The sequence below is a fragment of the Onychomys torridus genome, chromosome 4, assembly GCF_903995425.1.
Source record: "Onychomys torridus chromosome 4, mOncTor1.1, whole genome shotgun sequence".
Taxonomy (NCBI): Eukaryota; Metazoa; Chordata; class Mammalia; order Rodentia; family Cricetidae; genus Onychomys; species Onychomys torridus.
Window position 1 is genome coordinate 30361907 of NC_050446.1, and position 20886 is coordinate 30382792.

The window sequence follows — 20886 nt, forward strand, 5'->3', positions numbered from 1 at the left end:
TCTCTATCATCTATCTATCTATCTATCTATCTATCTATCTTTCTATCTATATGTTGTGAAAGATAGCCTTATGTGATTTGGAAGGTCAAGAAGTCAAGTGGTCTACCTTCACAAGCTAGAGGTCAGGGAAGCTGTTGACAGGGTTCAGTTTGAATCAGACGCTCTGAGACCTAGGAGAGCCAATGTCGTAAGTCTTGGTCCGGGTTCAAAGGCCCAGCAGGAGGAGCACCAATTCCTGAGAGATGCGATGTCCCAGACAGCAGAGAGCAAACTTGCTGTTCTATTCATTGGCCTGAGCAGAAAGGGTGCTGCCCTTCTGCTGGAGTGAAGATGAACTGTTTTACTCAGACTATTGAGTGAAATGCACACACTCAGAAATAATGTTTCTTTTTATCAGCTTTCTGGGCATCCCTTAGTCCAGTCTACTTAATTAAAATCAACATAACATTAACCATCACAAGTATGAAGGCATAAATAGGAAATACTGAGATCAATAAAATGATGAGGATGATGATAATGACAGTAATATATAGCCATACTTATTATTCTGAGTTTTTTATCTGAACAGTGCAGATCCATTGAGACTGCACCCAACCTTATAAGTTAGGCACCATTATTATTACCACTTTTTCAGATGATGAAATTAAGGCACAGAAAAGTTAAGCAATTATCCTAAAAATCACATGCTTAGCAAGCAAAGCAGCGGGGCCCAGTCATAACTACTAAGGAAAAGTTGTGGTTCTTGACAACTCCTTCAGAACGATGATAGCCCAAGCTGCATACCAGAATCACCTGGGAGCTAGTACCTACCCCTAATCAGGTTCTATCTCTCAGTTTAGGGCGATTCTGGTACTAGGCAGAGCTCAAGGTATGTGCAACTTTAATCAAGTTCCCCATCGGCTGAGATTAAGAAACATCCCTTCAAGGTAAGACAGGACTAATGACTCAGCCATAAGTCAACCAGATGCATGCGCTTGAATAGGGAGAATAGCTGGCTAAAGTAGTGTATAACGCTGTATTTCCAAGCATTCAGAATGGCTAATTAAGTTCAGAGGACAGAGCTGAGCCTAATGTTCTCTGTGAAACACTTGGTACAGGTCTGCTTTGGAAGAAGGAAGGGTGCAGTCAAAGATTACTCGCATGCCTCCAACACTCCAGATATGTACCCAGCTCACACCAAATGGTTATCTGTAAATCGTCTTCTGTACTACCTTTGAAAGCATTCCAGAGCCGGGGCACCCAGCCTATGGAAGTGTAATTCTGTCATAGGTCTTTGTCAGTTCTTTGTTTTGAATTGTCTATTTTGGGTTGAATTCTTGTAACAATTCCTGAGGTCTGACTACATATACCATAAATCACACATTTGTTTAGAAAACATTCAATCACATCAAAGAACGTGTAACATAGGTGCCAAAGAACCCGTACCACGCCTTCTCTCTCGGCTCATGAAGTTGGGCATTGCCAGTACCGTGTGTGTGTGTGTGTGTGTGTGTGTGTGTGTGTGTGTGTGTGTGTGTGTGTGTGTCCTATTCAACTAGATCCTTTGACAGGGTGATGCTCTTCTGAAACTTAAATCATGTGTTTTCTGATTGACTGGATTCATTCATTCATTCTTAAAAAGTGCTGAAGAGTCAGATTAAACGCAGACCAGCCAGGTCTTTAAACTATCGAGGTGAGGGGGGTCATGTCAAAAGTGACCAAAAGCCACTTCACGGCGTCCAGCTTGTCTTTGCTGCAAACAGCCCAACCACAGCGCGGCCCTCCAGGAGCGCGCGCAGTTTCTGCGCGTGGCCGGTTTGGGCCAAAACTACGTGTCCCGGCAGTCCGCGGGGCGGGTGGGCGGAGCCGGGCCGGGGGCGGGGGCCGAGAGGGGGCATTGTGTCGGCTCGCGGTGCGCGACCGTCCGCTCGCGGTGGGGCCGGGGCTGAGGTGTTAGCGCGGCTGCGGCCCGCGAGGGAGGCCGGCGAGCAGGAGCGCGCGAGCGGCTGCGGACGCCGGCGAGGGCGGCGGGAGCACCATGCAGATCGGCGCCCGGCGCCCTGCAGACCCCTCGAGAGGCACAGAGGCCGGGGCGGCGCCGGGGCGCCGGGGAGCATGAGAGCAGCCAGGGACCGGCTGGGTTCGGAGCTCTGCTAGGGAGCGGTGTGCGCGGAACGCTCGCCTGGACGCGGCAGAGGGCGGGAGCCTAGCGCCCGGGGCTGTGGGCATTTCGGACGCCGACGCGAGGGGCCGGAGCCAGCCGAGGCTCCCGGCAAGCAGCCGACATGGGCAACGCGGGGAGCATGGACTCGCAGCAGACCGATTTCAGGGCGCACAACGTGCCATTGAAGCTGCCGATGCCCGAGCCAGGTGAACTGGAGGAGCGCTTTGCCATCGTGCTGGTGAGTACGCGGCGGCCGGGCGCGGGGCTCCGGCGGGGCAGGCGGTGGAGCTGAACCCGCTCCTCCCGTCCGGAGGGCGAGGCTCGCACCTTCCCCATTGTGGGCTCCTTGCTTCGCTTCTCTTGGTCCCTTGCCTTGCGCTCTCTTGGGGTCCTGGGATGGGGAGAGGGCCTCGGGCCGGGCTGCCCCGCCGGCCACGAACCCATTGTCTGCCGGGAGCGGCACCTCGCAGCGCGTGTGCCGGGAGGTGCAGCGTGGGTGTGAAGGGAAGGTGGCCGGCCCGGCACGAGTGAGCGATTAGCATCTAAGGCTTTTTGTTCAAAGAATGAAAAGCAACCAGCAGACCCCGACTCCCTGCGCAGCATCCCCTGGACGCCGAGCTCTGGGCCTGCGGGGTCTGCAGCAGACGCGCGCAGGTGGCTGGCTGGCCGCAGGCGCCGCGCCCGCACTTGGTCAGGCGAACTTGGAGGGTGGACATCTCGGCTGGGCAGATGGACAGCTCCCCCGAAAGAGAAAGAGGAGGCCGGCAGCAGAGTGGCGCCGGGGTCCCTCCGCGAGGAGGAGGCATCTGAAACCCAGACGGGGGAGAAGCGCCCCGAGCGGGGGAGAACCTCAGTGTGTTCCCTTTGGTCTTAAATCTTAAACCACAAAAATGTGCAGTTTGGCTGGGACGTGTTAAGAGCTGTCCTGACTTCTCGGGCGACCTCAGTTCCTCCAGTTGAGTCCACGGCTCCCTCTCGCATTCCCCATATCTCAGCCTTCCCGTTCCAGCTTCTCAATCAAGGACTGGAATCTTCTCCCTCCACTTCCTTTTGGGACTAAGTTTCTGGGCCCTTCCCAGCCGGAGTCTGAGCTCAAAAGGGTGTGACGCTTCTTCCCTTGCCCCAGCAAGCGTCCCAAGTGCAGTTGGTTCCTGGATTCTCAGTTTTAAGGTTCCAGCTTCTCTTAAGGGACGTTGGGAAGGAAATGGGGGGTGGGGGGTGGGGTGGGCGGACGCCTGGCTCCTAGACTTCACATTCTGTTTCCCTTTTTCTAAACCCCTGCAAGACAAGGCAGCCAGAGCCAGAGGAACTTGTGATGGAGGCGGCCAAGCCCTGTGTCTACCTGAGAGAATTTTGGCATGCAACTTAAGAACTTTGGGAGAGGTCTCAAGTCTTGGATGAAAAGTTGGTTTTCTGAGATTTGAACGTTGACTGAGACATTGAAGCTGCCTTTCTTCATCCCTTGAAAGGGGGCTGCTTTGGTACTTGAGAATGTGTTCTGGATGGCAGTCTAGCTTTGTGCGGCCAGGGAGAACAGACGCTGCATCCTTTTTAGGCCCCCTGGAAATTGCTGTTAACATGGGGGAGAAAGATGTGGTTGCCTGTTTTGCTTTGCATCGTCTGTGATCTCCCACAGCTGCTCCCACGTTTTGCAAGATGGGACGCTGTGAAATGAAACAGCCTAAGCTTAATTACTTCTCAAAGCAGTCTGGTGCTGACTTGACCCGTCTTCCCAGAGACAAACGGTGTTTATTGAAAAAACTGTTCGTGACAGACATGGCTGCTACCTTCTGGCTCTGGGTTTTCTGTTTTTCTCTTCATAGTGTGGTGTTGTCTATCTGTCTGTCTGTCTGGGGGTGAGGTCTGAATACTTGCTTGGAGTGGTGCGGTAGCCAGTGACACAGGGAAGCTGGAGCAGCAGCCATGCTAATAACAATAATACAATTAAGTTCTACTCAACTGGGGAGAGCGTTTTTTTGCATGAGCGTTCAGTTACTCTGCTGATTAATAACACATGGTATGAATTAATCTTTAGGAAAATACTGCCCTTCATTAACATGGTGGATATGTGCTCCCACTGAGTCTAGCAGGCCACAAAGTGAGTCTGTAGACCTTTATGATTGTAAATCCCAGGCTCCTTGGGGTGTCCGGCTCTGTTGTTTGTTGTGGCTACTTTTCCTTCATGGTGTGTCACACAGTTAACTGGATGCAATTCTTTTGTAAGCTGCTTGGAGTATTCTGAGTTTCCCAAATGAAAAACAAACCCAGAAAATATGCTGACTTTTTTTTTGGAATCCTTTTGTTGGGGCTACACTGGGACCAGTGATGTTTACACTGTCATCTAAGTGCCATGCGCTATTGGAAGATGAGCGGAGCCCTCCCAAATGATTTCGTCCCACTGTTGATTTCTCTTGTCCTTTCTCCCCGAGGTTATTTACTCAGTGGACTCTACTTTGCTTTTCTTTCATTTTCTCGAGTCGCTGGAGGCAACAGAAATACTTAATCCTGGAGATTAAACTTGAAGGACAAGTTTTAGGAGGGAGATTTTATTAGATAGTACGTACGTGTGTGTGTGTGTGTGTGTGTGTGTGTGTGTGTGTGTGTGTATGTGTGTATGATTTCCCATCCTTGAGCAATGAGGAACATTTTGGCATTATTGATGTTAGTTCCTTTCCCATCTCTGCCTTGCTGTGTACCCAGGCTGGCTTCAAACTTGCTGTCTACCTACCTTAGCCTCCAGCGCGCCGGGCTTACGTGTGTGCCACCACGCCAGATCGATTTTGTTTTCTTATATGCTAAAGATCACGAGGGATCGGGAGAGGGAAGCTAGATTTGCACTGTGCAGAAAAGTGTACAAGCGCCTCATTGTAAGTATGACTTACACCAATAATTAACGAGCTGTTTCAGGCTAGGAAAACAATTCCTTTCAACCCCCTGCTCTGGAATATTTAAAACCTAAAAATACAAAAGTGACAGAAGTCCATCTTGCTTCAGCGAAGAGAAATCTAGTGACTGTAGCAGCCTTTACCTCAGCAGCTTATGTGAGCTGAGTTGTATATACCTAAAGAAAGTTGTATATACCATATCAGCTATGAATGTGAAGGAGAGAGGACAAGGCGGAAACCAACTCCAGAATTAAGATCAGCAGAGGTCAATTAAAAAACTTCCCATGGATTATTACTGTTCAACATTGGATCCACATTTTAAGAATTTAATTCTTGTAAGGAAAGTCTCTCCCTCTCCGATCTTTTATTCGGGATTACTGTAAACAGTAATGGAAAATGTACATGTTTAAAGAATAGGACCAGTGACTTAACGTTCATATGACCTTCTGTGCATACCTTCCTGGTAGAGCTATATATAGGTGATATGTATCTCTGTGTGTGCGGCTACATATGATCCCACACCTGTGGCGTTTCTGTTATACTGTTCAGTGCAAGGGTCTAAAGTTACTAGTTTAGTTGTCCGCTTCAGCCTTTGACAGCTACATACATATTTCTAGGTAACATCAGGCTGCATTATTTGGTCCCACGCATTTATGATTATATGTCCATGTGGCTTTCTGTTGCATTTATTAAACATTGTCTAGTTCTTGGGGGGGTCACACACAAACTCTTCTTTATTCTTCATATTCAAATAGGATATTACGAAGGCACTTTCTTAGTAGGTGTGTGTGCAGTGGTATATCGAAAAATACCATTTTTCCATTAGGTGCTCCATAATATTGTCTACTTTCAGCTGTCAGTCACTGTCTACAAATGTAGAATAGGAGTTGTCCGATGCCTTTTTGAGGAGCTGACTTACGGATTCTTTCTTTGAACTTCAGGGAAAAGGATGATTTTGATTTAAGTCCTCTGACATAGTTGCCTGAGTCTCTATAGTATCGCACAGTTCTGCAATTAGATATAAAAGGAAAGATGATGAAGTAATGGTCCCGGGCAATCTTATGGTTGAAATTGGGAACTTCTTTAGTTTCAGACTCATTTGAGTCAGTTTCTTTGTCATTTTGTTTTTCCTCCCGAGAGTGGATTTAGTCACTTAGCTTTAGGAAGGAGTTGGGAGCCCTTTTGAATGCCTACTGTAAATGACTATATGTCATGCACATGGAGAGAGTGCTTTGTGCCTGCAGCCAGTGTGTCCATCAACAGTGCTAGTGTAAATACTGACTATCTGAATTGCCTGAAGTTGTGTTGTTATTAAATCACCAACCTGGGATTTTAACCAGATTTGAATGTCTTCCTCCCACTCCTGGCTTCCCCCTTATGTTATGATTTCTCAAATCTGAGAACTGGGGATAAAAAGAGCCTGGGAATAGCAGTAAAAAATTCTAGGATCTGGTAAATGCCAGGTTCAAACTGTATGCAGTGGGCAGAAAATCTTCAGAAGGGGTCATAGTGAGGTGCAGTTGAGGCTGACCTTTAGGTGCCTGGCTTGGTGGCATCTGCTCTGCTCTTGTATGTCAAGGCATAGAGATAAAACTAAATGTGGGCCAAAAATGTGCTCTTTAGCTTTTCTTCCCTGGCAGATTTGGAACAGCTTGCTTGGAAAACTTAGGGTTTAGTTTTTTTTTTGAGAGAGGGTTTCTCTATGTAGCCTTGACTGTCTTGGGACTCGCTCTATAGACCAGGCTGGCTTTGAACTCACAGAGATCCACCTGCCTCTGCCTCCTGAGTGCAAGGATTAAAAGCATGTGCCACCACCTTCTGGCCAAAAGCTTAGGGTTTAGCAGACCAGAGGGAAGAGCCAGCTGTCACTTGAATGCAAGCACTCTGACGAAGGGGACAGTAAGGTTTGTTTCCCACTTTGCTCTACTTCAGGGAAAGTACTTTGGTGAGGTCTGTGGAGAAGATGGGGATGGAAGTGTAGTGAGGCCATCACACGATGCTTATTTGTTTTCTCACACCCTTCCCCTGTTGTGGGGGAAAGAGAGTGTGGAAGAGGGCAGTGTTGTCAGTTGGAAACATTGCTGTTTCAGCCTGGGCAGCAGCTCCCTAGAACTGTGTCCCTTGCCCCTACAGTGGAGATGGTGGTTCTGAGCTATTCCTACCATCATTATGAACATGGATGCATTTCCCCTAGTGGATATGGGAGGTAGGGGTGGCCAAAGGACATTCTGGGTGTAAATGTTTGGAGCCTGTGATAGACTCTCAGCAATGCAAATTGTGTGGGTGCCTATAAATCCTCAAGGGAGAGGAATTTGCTTTGCCCCTGGCCCATCATCTAGCAAAAAGCATTGCCCTCAGAAGCAAGAGAACTACTTCCTGGAGTTACTTGCTGCACCAACTTGGGCACAGTCCCTGGTTTTCCTCGTTTGTGGCTAGGGATTAAGTTTGGCTCAGATTTTAGAATAGCAGAGGGAAGTTATAGCACCTTGAAGGAGTAGAACATAACACGTTGTGATCCTTTGTCCCACTTGGTGTTAGTGTTGCACTCTTGTACTAGACAGTTGTTTAGTCTGCCAGGTGTGGTGCGAGAGACCTGTTATCCTGTCACCTGGGGAGCTGAGGGAAGGGGATGTCAACCAGCCTGAACTGTATAATTGATACCCCGTGTCAAAACTAAAACACAAACAGCAGCAGCAACAAACCTTTGTAATGTAGTCTGTATGGTCTGGAGAGTAAAATTCCCCTGGGCCAGCGACTACAATTCCGGTGAAAATGAAATGTTTGAACGTTTAGAGCCGTTGAAAAGTTTTGAGTGACTTCCTTACTGACGCTGTGCAGACAGCATTATGTGAAAGATGCTGTGACAGGAAGATCCTTCCCACCCCAAGCTACAGCAGGTGGTTTGACATTCAAGCACTTGTTTTGAGATGCCTTTCTTGAGGTAGATCATCACCTGCAGCTTGTAGACACCCAGGATGGCATCCGAGAGTCCAGGAGGATCTCCTTGAAGAGCCATCCCTCTTGGGCCCAAAGAGGGAAAAATGTTTAGACCCATGTTTCCTGTGGAAATTCATTGGCTTTATAAGAACAGTTGCCTGAAGGACTAAGACAGCACAGGTGTCCGGAAGTGACTAAGAAGAACAGGGCTGGGGATTGAGCCAGCAGAGTGCTTACTTAGCCTGTGTGAAGCCCTGGGTTTGATGCCCAGCACTGCCGAAGGACGTGATTGTCAATGCTTGTAATATCAGCACTGCAGATGTAGAGGCAGGATGACCAGAAGTTCAAGATCATCCTTGGCTAGATATTAAGTTAGAGAGCCGCCTGGGACACATGAGATCCTGTCTCAAAAAACAAAAACCAGTGCCCACCCCCCCAACCAAACCTGTGTGTTTCCTAGGTCAGAGGACATTGGTACCGGGAATTCGTGTAGGAACAAAGTAGCAAGTTGCCAAAGAAAACACTGGAAGACCTTAAGAGGGAGGTTGAGGTCAAACTCTGCAGGTGCTTGACAGGACCTCTTTTCAGAGTGACTGTTGTCCAGTCCCACCCTCCCAGCCAGCAAGAGCTGTGTCCCCAGGTTTTGGACTCATTGGAGAGGCTTCATTCATCATCTTGGTTTTCACCTACTTGAACAGTAGAGATAGAGAGAGCTCATGTCTGAGAATTCTTATATTTTAGGGAGATCTTCCTGTCTCCTACCCAGCCTCCCCATTCTCCCAGTCCAGGAGCATAACACCAAGCACCATGCTGTTTTCCAGGGGTGGGCTGGCAGCTAGAGTCCTTCATCATGGATGGATTCACTTAAGGAACGTAGTTTTGGTCAGGAAGGCTCAGAATCCTTAAGTATGGAAAGATCAAGTCTATATCTGGGAATAACATGGTATTTGATGCATCTAGAGTAAGTGTATTTTCTCTTTACACTCACAGGAAAAATGAAAACCATGTGTGGCCCTTACTGTTCCCAGGTAGACTCCTTAAGTGGTCTGAATTTATTTTTCTAGGACAAACTGCCTAAAGTTTCCATTGATCACATCACAGGTCTTCCTGTGTAGTCTGCCATTAAGTTAGTGACTTGATTTAGCTCTGTTGGATTTCTGAGTCTGTTATAGAAGCAGAAAGCCTGGGTATATAGACCCTGCTTTCTCTGGGGTGATGCAGTCAGTTCAAGACTATCCAGTGCTACAGGAGGCCTTTTCTGGGCAATGGTGGGGGGTGGGAGGTTAATGGTGTGCCCCTGTCCTGGTTATCCTAAAACCTACTGGCTTTGAGGTAGATGTCACACAGCTCATGTTTTGGACACTGAGGTGTGAATTACATCTGGAAATGAGGCTCTCAGTGGTCTCAGGTCTATCTGCATTGCATGCTTGCTACTTTTCTTTGTTTTCCTTAGAACTTTCATGCAAATATTTAAGGTTAAAGAGGAGTCAATTAATTGAAGTACTAGTTTACAAACATGATTGTCACTACTCACGGAGCCTCACAGGTGCTTTGTTGGGGCAGGAGAGATGGCTCAGCAGTTAAGAACATGTACTACTCTTGCAGAGGACCCAAGTTCTGATTATGGCTGTTGGTAACTCCAGTTCCAGGGGACCAACATCTTCTTCTGGACTCTGAGCACCTGTACTCAAATACAGGAAAACATAGATATGAATAAATAAAAGTTTAATAAAACCTTACTTATTTCTACTATGTATAATTAATATGCTAATGAGATAATTAAAAAGTACTGTTGTGAATCTCACTAGTAGTCATTCTAGTGAATTTGTGTGTGAGTGGACATCAGGATTTTTAAGAGTCACATGGGATCTGATAGTACCTAGTTTGAAAGCTACTATGCTTAAGGAGTATTCCGTTTTACTCTTCTGACTCTGAGACCAAACTTTAAATAAAATGAGTATTTTAAGAAAGCACTAGGCAATGTTAAGAATTAAACAACACACAAACACAAAACAACAAACAAAAACCAACCCTAAAGATAGATATTTGATTCATCTCAAAGTAGGAAGATTCGAAAACCAGAAGATCAGAATAAAAACCTGTTGAATGGTACAACTATTTAACTTAAGAAATGGTGGGAGGGCTAGATAGATGGCTCAGCAGTTAAGCAGCTCTGACTGTTTTTCCGAAGGACCTGGTATCAATTCCCAGCACCCACATGGCAGTTCACAACTGTCTGTAACTGCATTTCCAAGGGACCTGACATCCTCACACAGACATACAAGCAGGCAAAACACAAAATAAAAATAAATAAGTTATTTTTTTAAAAAAGAAAGAAATGGCCATGGGATGACCAGAATGGACATTTGCAGAGGAGGCTCTCCACACCGCGATTAGGATTGAGCAATGGCTCTGAGTGACTTCTGGAGTTGAGGAGGCAGAGATGTGCCCCAGCATCGCTTGAGCCTCCATTCTCAAGCTAATTGTTTGTTGGTTCAACGCAGGCCATTTGCTTTGATCTCTGGCTTTACCACTTACAAAGACTTGATGAGCTTGGCTTCCTGGAGTGAAATTCAAATACACTTGTGAAATGTAAACAACATTCATTTATTAAGAATCCTATAATCAAGGCAAATTGGCATGCTTATATAAGCAATTAGCTTTGAGAATAGAAAGATAAATAGGATGCTAGGTCAAGAATGAGCTGATTGTTCTCAGTGTTGGAGTCTAGTTATCCCTTTATGAGTTATAACATAAGCAAATAGACATTCCTCTTATTCATAATTGTTCACATTTGTGGTTTTAGTTTTGAGGGCAGCATATGTGCTGTTTCTGGAACTGGGAGGATAGAAACAATTATTGTCTCATTTTCTTCTAAAAATATAAATATAATTCTTCCAAGGAAATGTGTGTAGGTGATTTTTGATCGGATAAAAGTCTCTAGTAATTGGGAGCAGAGTAAGAGAAGGTCTGGATTTGGATGGGACTATTGAAATACAATTTTGTTGTTGTTGGGGAAGGTGGAGAAGATGATTTCAACAGTAGAAAAAAAAAGAAAGAAACTATTTACCTCCCCCTTTCCCTTCTCTCTCAACCCTTCCTTCTTTCAGGGTAAGGCTTTCTGTAGTTCAGGCCAGTCTTGAACTGAATATATATATAGCCAATGGTAGCCTTCTTCCACCTCCAGAGTGTTAGGATTTGTATCACTCAATCAATCAAGCTGCTCCCCTAGTGCTTACTTAATTTAATTGAGCCCCGTTGCATCCTTTTTGTATAGAAGGAAGCGTTATGATAAGCAGTGGCAGAGGTTGGCTATTGCATGGTCCCATTGGCATTATGGCAGCACTCAATTTGTCCAGCAAGGTCAGTCCTGCCAGAGGTCTTGTTCACGAATCTAGGGAACCAGCATTGAAGAGCAGTGCATTGGGTGGTCAGCTCTATGAGTTGTGGTTGTGACTCTTGGCACCTCTGATGTAGTCAGCATTGCTGATCTCTTGAGAGAACTGTCTTTTTGGTCACAGTGTCTTGACTAGTTGGTGTTTATTATCCCCACAGGCTTCTTTACTTCTGGATGACCAAGGAAGCCAGTGCAGCCCCATTGTGTTGGGTCTGAGGTGCCATGAACTTGTCTGCTACCCATTAGTCAGACCATCCAGGAGTAAACGTAGACCATTTATCACCTCATAGATGCCTCCTGGGTTTGTGGAAACTTCAGCTTGCTTTCTAGCACCTTTTCTTAGTAGAATGTTTGAGTCTCAGGGTCTGTTGTTTTGGAAAACATTTGTTTGGCTTAGAGATCTCCCATCTGTGAATCAAACAGGTTCCAACCCTCATTTAAAGATGTAGTCCTTCAGTAGTAGCCACCTGTTTGTTTTTTAATTAATGATAACTATCAGATATTGAGAGGTTGATTTCCTATTTTTCTATTGATAACGGAGATATTACACATATTAAAAATGATTTTGTGTTGTTCTTTGGAATGATATTGCCTAATCATCTAATGAAAAATCCCCTTTAAACGGAACACACCATTGTATCACAACTCCCAGGTGAGGAGTCAGATTCTCACTCCCATACCCAGTTGTTCCTCAAGCCAAGTTTGACTCCTTGCCTCCCAGATAGCCTATCTGTTACCTGAGCCTGCTGTCCTGATGGTCACCCTTGGGTGGAGGAGAGCTGACCACAGGATTGTGCCTTGTGGTCTGCTTCTAAATACCTGTAACTGTCAGGTTCCCACTTCCACTGAGAGATCTCTTCAGTCAAAGATGTAAGCATTAGGCAGTATGGACAGAGGTGCCTTCCTCTTGTTGGGTGTATCATTGTCAGTTACTTCAGAGGTGTGGAATACGGAGAAGAGGACATTTTGATTTGCACTCCTGGAACAGAGCATGAATGGGGAGGATTTGCAGAGCCAAAGCCGGCAGGTGCAGCTGGGGCTTCAGTTCCTAGAGTTAGTTACAGCCTTAGGTTTTTGGTTTTCCCTCAGCCATGGTCTGGCGTTTGATTTTTTTTTTTTTTTAAACTGTCTTTCTTGATAACTCTTGAACTATGAAAAGATCTGACTGTGAACTTTTTCTCGTGGACTTTTCTCATCAAGCCCCCCATTATTTTAGGCATTAGGTCCACTCCCAGAGCTCCATGACTGTGTTTGCTGTTGATGCGCAGGCTTCCTTACTCAGCTTTCCAGCTTGTGTTCTGCCCGACTTCTCATCCGAGTGACCACAGTGGACTCAGACCTGCCTTCACTTGGAGCTTGCTTTCTCTCTGTTCACTTTTCTCTTTCTTATAACTTTCTGCAGTGATTGATTCTCCTTCATGGAAAGCATTCTCCCAGCGTCTCTGTGTAGTGACTCTCATCTAGCCTTCGAGCTTCCAGGGAAAGCCTACTCTCTGTGCCCTTCCAGGCTCCTATCAGCTCGGAGAAGGTGGGAACACAATTCCCTTTGCTTTCATCTCTTTATTGTATGAATCAGCCCTTACTCACAAGGCACTTGGCTAAATAGCACCCTTGTGAGGTGTGGCCTAACAACCAGGGGCTGCCTCTGTACGTGGCTTTGTAGTGGCTTTTCATAGTCGCAGCCATCTGTTTACATCTTTGTTTTATCTGCCATTTCACACTTGAGGCTCCTGGAAGGCGAGGTCCTGGCAGCTGCTTCTGCAAGGCCCGGCCTGAGAGGGTGGTCAGGAACTCAGTCAGCTGGAAGACGACTGATAATTGGAGTAGCTGCCGAGAACCCATTGAACAGATCGCACTGAGCTGACGGTTAACTACACACACTTGACTGTGTGTTGAAACGATACTGTCATGGGTTCTTACTCATCTTGGTATTCCCCATGTCATTTGATTGTAGTTAGTGCCGAAGAATACCTCATCCTCAGTGATAACAAGCTGGCACCCGGCTCTAGTTGACTTAAGAATTGAGAGTAGAAAGGAGGACAGCAGTTGTGGCAGGAGACAGCCAGTGGTTTGTTAGTCTTTAAGCCGGATTTGGTTTGTGGCATACGGTAGTCAAAGGAGTAGCAAAGAGCTTTCTAAGAGTAACGTGTGTGTGTGTGTGTGTGTGTGTGTGTGTGTGTGTGTGTGTGTGTAATTGGAAGTCAAGCACGTTTAAATGAGCAGCATCTGTTTGCAGGATGCTTCAGATCATCGCTTGTAAGGGTTTTAAGAAACAAGGCAAAGGGGCATGAGAGTATGAGGCCTGAAGTTATATGTGGAAGCACTGGAGTTTGCGATCCAGTTCTGTTTCTGTGTTAGAACTACAGGCAACGCTCTGCTGTGAAGAGGGCGATGCTTAGGGAACTCCTCACTCCTGTTGTTCCACACTTCGGAGCATCATTGCCGGGGCCTTTGACAGTCCTTACAGGGAAGTGCTATCTTCCTTTCACTATTGGGACTGTGGGAATCAGAGTGATAGTTTCCACTATGAAACACTGGAGGCAGGATTTGAACCCAGGCCTGTCCGATAACTGGCTTCTTCCTGTTGTATGGTGCAGCTTTTTTTTTTTTTTTTTAAATTAACCTTAGGTGTCATTCGGTGTATGCTTGCTCATTCTCTGTTCCCATGCAGTAGCTGCTGTATGTATTTACAGGGTCCGTCTTGTATACCATCTGACCCAGAGGTCTTGATAATCAGTGTGGTTGCAGAGGGTTAGAAGAGAAAGCTGCACTGGATCCTCAGTGTTTGATTTCCATGGAAGGAAGCCAGAGGATGCTTCTGAGAGCCCAGACCCACCTCAGTTGCCCTGCACTACAGTTTTAATTCTATACTGCACATTTTTGTTTCCTTAGCACTGTTTAAAATAGGTTTATACATTTAGTTGGGCGGTCCAAAGAATTTATTGAGCCCTTACTGTGTGCTAGGCTTACTGTGTACTGTTGGCACTGGAGGCTGCTGAGGGAGGCAGACTCCTGGGATACCATCACTGAGTTTATAGTTTAGTGGGAAGGGGCGGGGATCAGCTAGCCGTGGAAGGGCACACAGACATGGAAATGAGACAGCCGAGGTGCTGGAGGCGTGGGACAGTAACATGGAGCAGTGTGAGGTGGTGTGCCCTCTGCAAGATAGCTGTGTGGGATATGAAGCCTCTGTGGGGTGAGGGAAGAGCCCTCAGGCTGAAGAAGATCTGTCTCTTCCCCTGATGGCTCAGGAGGGCTTTGTACTTGAAACTAGCATAGGAAAGGGCCTGTGGGATGTACTTAACCAACACGGCTTCAAATGGTGGAAGCTCATGATGGAGGCTGAGGAGTTAGTTCCTGGGCTTGACTGTCCTGGCAGATGTGTCTTCTAGTCACGATTCTGCTTGTTGTTAAATCCGTAAACTCATGAGCATTTCAAGTTTGTCAGTGTTCTAGACCCATGAAATGTCACCTTTGGCAGTGGAGTACTGATTAGTGTGACTAGTGCCTGCATGAAGGCTGATGCTGAGAATGGCCCAGGTCATCCTTTTGAAGCCACACATGGGCCTGAGCATTATAGGTAGAAATGACATTATTGCTGTAATTTCTGGTATCTGTCCCAGATTCTTACCCTGTTGCATTTTTTAAAGTTTTCTTAAAAAAACTAATGTATTGCAAGGGACATACAGAAAGTTTATACAGACTTTTGATTCTGAAGTTAAAAATAAAAGTTGTATATAGTTAAAATTATCCCTAAAATACTCTAAGTTGACCATAAAAGTACAGCATGCATAATTCTGCATTGAGATAATTCCAGAAAGCAATTTTGTGTGTGTGTTAAAGTTGAGCCTTTGAGATTGGCAAAGGGAGAAGCTGCCAGAGAAAATGTATGTATGTATGCCAGGGTAGCCCTGACATTCGGCCGCAGAACCTGGGACTCACCCTGTGGCTGAGAAATGTGGGTGGAAAATTTGGATGCATTCTTACGTGTTATTTTGTAGTATCACAGTATCTTTAAACGTTATTTGGTGTTATAATGTCTTTGAATAGCATTAATGAGTTTTTTCTTATGAGAATTTTAAGTCAGCCTTCAAATAAATAATACAACTTAGTCACGTACTGTACGTGTCTTTTCACTTCCGATGTTTCATTATTTCTTTTTGTGTGTCTGTGTGTCTGTGTGGGCATGTGTGTGCCAGAGCATGACTTGCAGGAGTTGATTCTCTCATTCTGTCCCATGGGGTCCCAGCGATTGAACTCAGGGTGTCAGGCTTGATGGCAGATGCCTTTCTTTACCCCCTGACCCATGTCACTGGCCTTTCTTGTCATTCTTTTAAGAAAGGGTCTTGCAGTGTAGCCCAGGCTGGCCTGGGGTTTGGGACTCCGCTGCCTCAGTCTTCCCAGTGCTGAGGTTACAGCGTGTACCACCATGTCCTACATGTACCTTTTATGCTTTGTGTGGAGCTTGTATGCCATTTGGAGTTGACCCAGGGTTTCTCCAGTGATAACCATAGGCGTTGCTAATGTGCTCTCTGACCTGTTTTTCACCCACTCCCCCAAATTGTGATAGAGTCTTTCATATCCCAGGCTGGCCTCACTCTTGGTGTAGTCCTGGATGACCTTGAACTTCTGACCTTCTAGTCTGTCCCTCTTGACTGCAGAGATGACAGGTGGTATGCCAGTGCATCCAGTTCGAGTGGTGCTGGGGACCAAACTCGGGGCTTGATGCCTGATAGGTGAGCAGCTTACCAACCAGGCTGCACTCCCAGCCCAGCCTGTGCTTTTCTTTGGACATTTCAGCAAATGTGAGAGGTCACTCAGGAAATCAGGAAGGTTTCAAATGTGAGAAACCCAGGCTAAAGAAGGGGCCTGCTAGAGGATGTCATAGCTGAGAATCTAAATTTGTTAAGTAGAAAGCTGTGTTCTTAAGGTACCATGTTGACTTCCAATTCCAATAAAGATTATATAAAATAAAGTACAACTATAACAGATGCTGAACAGGAGCTCAAAAATCCATGTGATGGTTCAACATCTTTTCAGCCTATATTTATCTTGTATATCCTGAAGCAATGGTATGTGTTCTATAAATAATTGAAGATAAAATAAGAACTGGATGAATAAGCCACAGCCCACTGTTGAAATAGTAAAGGCTGGAAAGCTTGTGCTCAAATTGGCTTTCTCTCCAGCAACAGTTGTCCTCCGGCCGTTTGAAAGCTCTCTTTCAGACAACTGTCTCTGAACCCTGTTTTTATCCCCAGTAAAATGGCTGTGTTGTTAGACTTGTGGGCTGTGTAGCAAGCCTTTTGTTCAGCCTCCAGCGATAACTCATAGACTTGAACTTCCTTGTGGGGAAAACAACTCCTATTGTTTAGTATTAGTTGCTCTTATGCTGGGGAATGTGTGTGTGTGTGTGTGTGTGTGTGTGTGTGTGTGTGTGTGTGTGTGTTTGGAGACAGGGTTTCTCTGTGCAGCCCTGGCTATCCTGGAACTCACGCTGTAGACTAGGCTGACCTGGAACTCAAGAGATTCACCTGCTTCTGCCTCCCAAGTGCTGGGATTAAGGGTATGTACCCAGCAAGGAGATTGTATATTTTTAAAAGCAAAATCTACCAAATAAGGAATTACTAAGAAGCAGGGAGGATCTGGAGAGATGGTTTAGTGGTTAAGAGCACTGGTTGCTCTTTCAGAGGACCTGGGTTTGATTCCAGGCACCTGTACAATGGCTCACAACCATCTATGATTCTGGCTCCAGGGAAATTGCCCTCTTCTGGCTCCACAGGCACCAGGCACCCATGTGGTGCACAGACTTGCATACAGGTAAAACATTCATACATAGAACATAAAGAAAAAGATTCAAGTGATTCAGAGATAGTCAAATGATTGAAATATCTGCTTTCCTTAAGGTGGTAGCTGTTAGCAGAAGAGAGGCATGGAAGTGGAGCTGGAGGGATTTTATACAGGGAGGCTATGCCTGCCGTGACTGGACAGAAGGACATGCTCAGGTTAAAGATTCAGAGCATTTTTGGTTTAAGTTGATGAATGTTTGCAACTGATTGGGTTGAAATCTGCAATATATAATCTTTGGAGTTCTGCTCTGTATCTGAATATTTAAAGCTCTAGGTATATGTCTGTATCTGTGCCAATGCCTTGGCGGAATGTGGTAAAAAGTGGCTCACATAAGGGACAGCTTTCATGGAGGAAGAGCTTGGACCCCAGATAATGATGGACTGGGGTCTCACTCCAGTAGGTGGCAAGTGTCAGAAGTGGGCAAATGGTCACACCCACTTTGCTAGAAAGCTTGTAGTCTTACAAAGCTTATTTGTAAGAATTCTGGATTAGCATTCCAAGAAGGGCTTTTAACTGGACTTGTAAGGCAGGGTTTGTTAGAACTTGGGATGTAGTTCATTCACGTGGTAGAGCACTTGCCTAGCATGTACACAGAATTGGGTTTGCCTTTACCCCTGTAATCCAGGCATGGTGGTGCTTGCCTGTAACCTTAGCCCTCAGGAAGTGGAGCTACAGAAGCAGTTGGTTGCTAGTTTGAGGCTAGCCCAAGATTCATGAGACCCTGGCATGAAAAACCAAACCCAAACCAGAACAACCACCAAACAACAAAACAGCAACAATGTGGTGGGAAGAGAGTGGAAGGAGGCCCCAGAATGCCGGGAAGTCCACGGAGGGCAGCTTGAGCTTGCTGTTCTTGCCTTAAGATTGCACTTACTCCTTCACTCTGATCTGCGAATACGGTTAAAGCTGTGGTCCATCGATGTACCTCTAATTGGATGTTTTATCTTGACCCTGAGTGTTTTGTGCTATTAGAAAGAGGGCCAGGAATTTCACTGTCTATTCCATTTCGGGGCTGAATGGAAGTGTTAGTGTGTCCCTGTAGCTGGAGCAGCGAAGCTCTGTGCAGCCGGCTCACATGCAGAACATAAAAGGCCATAGGTCTCTGAGGCTGGAAGAGACTCTGCTGCTGGGGTTTTGTTTGGCTCCAGCTCTGTTTTGAGATGGATGGAGTCACTTGAATTTTTGGTGACTTGTGTCTGCATGGTCTTCTGATTGAGATAGGAGCACGCGTGGCATTTTTGCCAGTCAAGAATATCGAGCCACTGGAAAACCTTGCAGTTGCAGTTTCCCAGTCACTTCTTGTCATGTTCCCCCAGAAGGTTCTGTAGTAATCTGTTTAGGATAACATCTCACCTATCTTGCTAAATCAGGTAGAGCTAAGCTCACAAACAAAGGCTACTGTCCCAAATCAAATGAAAGCACCGTCAACGTCTAGAACTTAGTCTAGAACTTTCTGAGTCAGACACACTCCTCACTCTCTCAGGTGAGCTACATTATTATTTTTTTCTTACCTGATAAATGCTGTTTCTGCCCTGAGTGTTCTTTTTGAGTTAGTGAGATTCAAAAAAAAAAAAAAAAAATTGATAACACTGTTAGAATATTGTGAGATAACAGTTGTCTGTGTCTTTAGACCCTTGAGGGTTCTGAAAATTGCATGGGCTGAATCTGTGTATAGTGTGTACTATGTAATTTTAAGTTTTGGATTTCTGTAATGAAGGTGTGAACTCATTCTGTTGTGCCCCTTGCACACTTATTGAAGCACTTAGTCAGTTTAGAATTACATGAAAGGACACAATCGCCCCCTCCCCTAAGACAGTCCAGATGAAAAGGATTATAATATGCTACAAAAATATTAGCCTGCCTGGCCCAGCCCGTGACTCATTCCTTTTGGAGTGTTCATTTTGACAGCTTTTTTGAATCACACATCAGTCGCAATGCTGGTATTTTTGGCGGGGTGCTAGACTTTACCCTAATGCTCAGGAGGGCGGCTGCCAAGACTGAACAAAGAGCAGAATTATAAATGAAACAGCCGCATCACAAACACTTGTTTTTTCTTTTTTCCTTGAGCAGAAACAGCTTTGGGAGCTAATTGATGATCTTTTCCATCACCTAAGAATAAATATCCTGCTTCAATCCAGTGAAAATCTCCCTCATGGCCGCCCTAAGTGCTCCCCTCTAGCAAGGGTCCCAGTGTTTGCATTCCAGAGCTTTGCTCCTACCCTCCTCCTCTGTCTCAGGGTAATTGTTTCAGCTTGAGGTTGTTCTTCCGTCTCATGGCTGAGCTTACTTGTGGATTGCCCTGCTCGGTGTGCTCTGTGTCACTGTCCCAGAAAGAAATTCCCAACAATCTCAAGAGAAGCAGATGTGTAGGGTGAGCGTAGAAAGGAAAAGGTGACCTTTAGTCTATCGCCTTTTCATTCTTTCCTTCTGTTTACACAGACCTCTGTAATAATCATAGTTTCTCACACTGTTCTATGTGGACTGTTATGAAGAAATCCCCCTTTGTGCTGTTTAATGACTTCAGAACTGTTCATGTGTGCTCTGCAGCGTATGCCTGCACTTCTGAGAAGCAATCCTAGTGGAGAGATTTTAGTTTCAGTTTTTCTACGTAGCACAGGCTGGCCTCAAACTTGCCTTGTAGTCGAGGATGTCCTTGAACTTCTGATCCTTTTGCCTTGGCCTCATGAGTGCTAGATGACAAGCATAAGCCACTGTATCCTAATGGGATATTTTGAATGGCATCTCACAGCAGGACAGAACAGTAGGGTAAAATACCATACCCTAAGAGAAGTGAAATGATACAGATAGACTCAGTCTGCCCAGTCTCATTTCTTCCCCTGTTCCTTTGGAAGTAAACTATTCAGTTGCCATATGCTATTCCTGTGCACACATGTCAGAAATAACTTAGTTTCTGAATTTATGGCTGTGCTGTTGTAATCCGTCCAAGACATGTTTATGTGGTACATGTGGCTAGCCCTAGGTCGGTGACTTTTTGAATCATGCTCAAGTCCATTCTTACTATTGGAGGATTCTGGATTTGTCAATTTGCCTATTAAAGATTTATTTTTATTTTTAATTATGTGTATATGTTTGTGTCTCTTTGTGGGTCTGTGCATGTCTGTGTCTAGGTGCCCAAGGAATCCCAGAAGTGGTTGTTGTATCTCCAGAGGTGAAATTGTAGGCAGTTGTGAGCTGTCCAGTGTAAGTGTTGGGAACCAAACTTGGCTACTCCGTTAGAGCTTGCACTTTGTACACAAGTAGTTTTTCACTTTTAGTGGTTTTTTTTTTTTTTTTTTATCATGGTCATGCTTTTTGGTTTGAGTATGCTAATTTTTAAAAATGTTTATCTATTTTTTCTTTGAGATGGGCATATGTGAAGGTTGGAGGACAGCTTGTAGAAGTTGGCTTTCCATTTCCTTATAGGTTCTGAGGATAGAACTCAGGTCATTCGTCTTGGTTGCAAGTGCCCTTGATTTATAGTACTATTTATTGGTCATGAGTTCATGAACCTATTGTATGTTGTCTAATAAATGTACAAACATGGCGGGCGGAAGGAGGGAGGAAAGGGGGAATCTGTGATTGGTATGTAAAATGAATAGAAAATTTTTTAATAGTAAAGATAAAAAAAATAAACACACAAACAGACTTATGTACCGATTTCTATACTGGCCCGTCCA

At 45.4% G+C, this 20886-nt stretch overlaps 1 protein-coding gene across 11 annotated transcripts in view; it reads left to right on the forward strand.

Moving 5' to 3' along the window:
• The first annotated feature begins 1870 nt into the window (after positions 1-1870).
• Fmnl2 (formin like 2) overlaps positions 1871-20886 on the forward strand; it is a 287932-nt gene continuing 268916 nt past the window's right edge. For all 11 annotated transcript variants that reach the window (XM_036183681.1, XM_036183685.1, XM_036183691.1 and 8 more), the window contains exon 1: positions 1871-2381. In XM_036183681.1, coding sequence (XP_036039574.1) covers positions 2265-2381 — 117 coding nt within the window. In that variant the 5' untranslated portion in view covers positions 1871-2264. The remainder of the gene's footprint in view (positions 2382-20886) is intronic.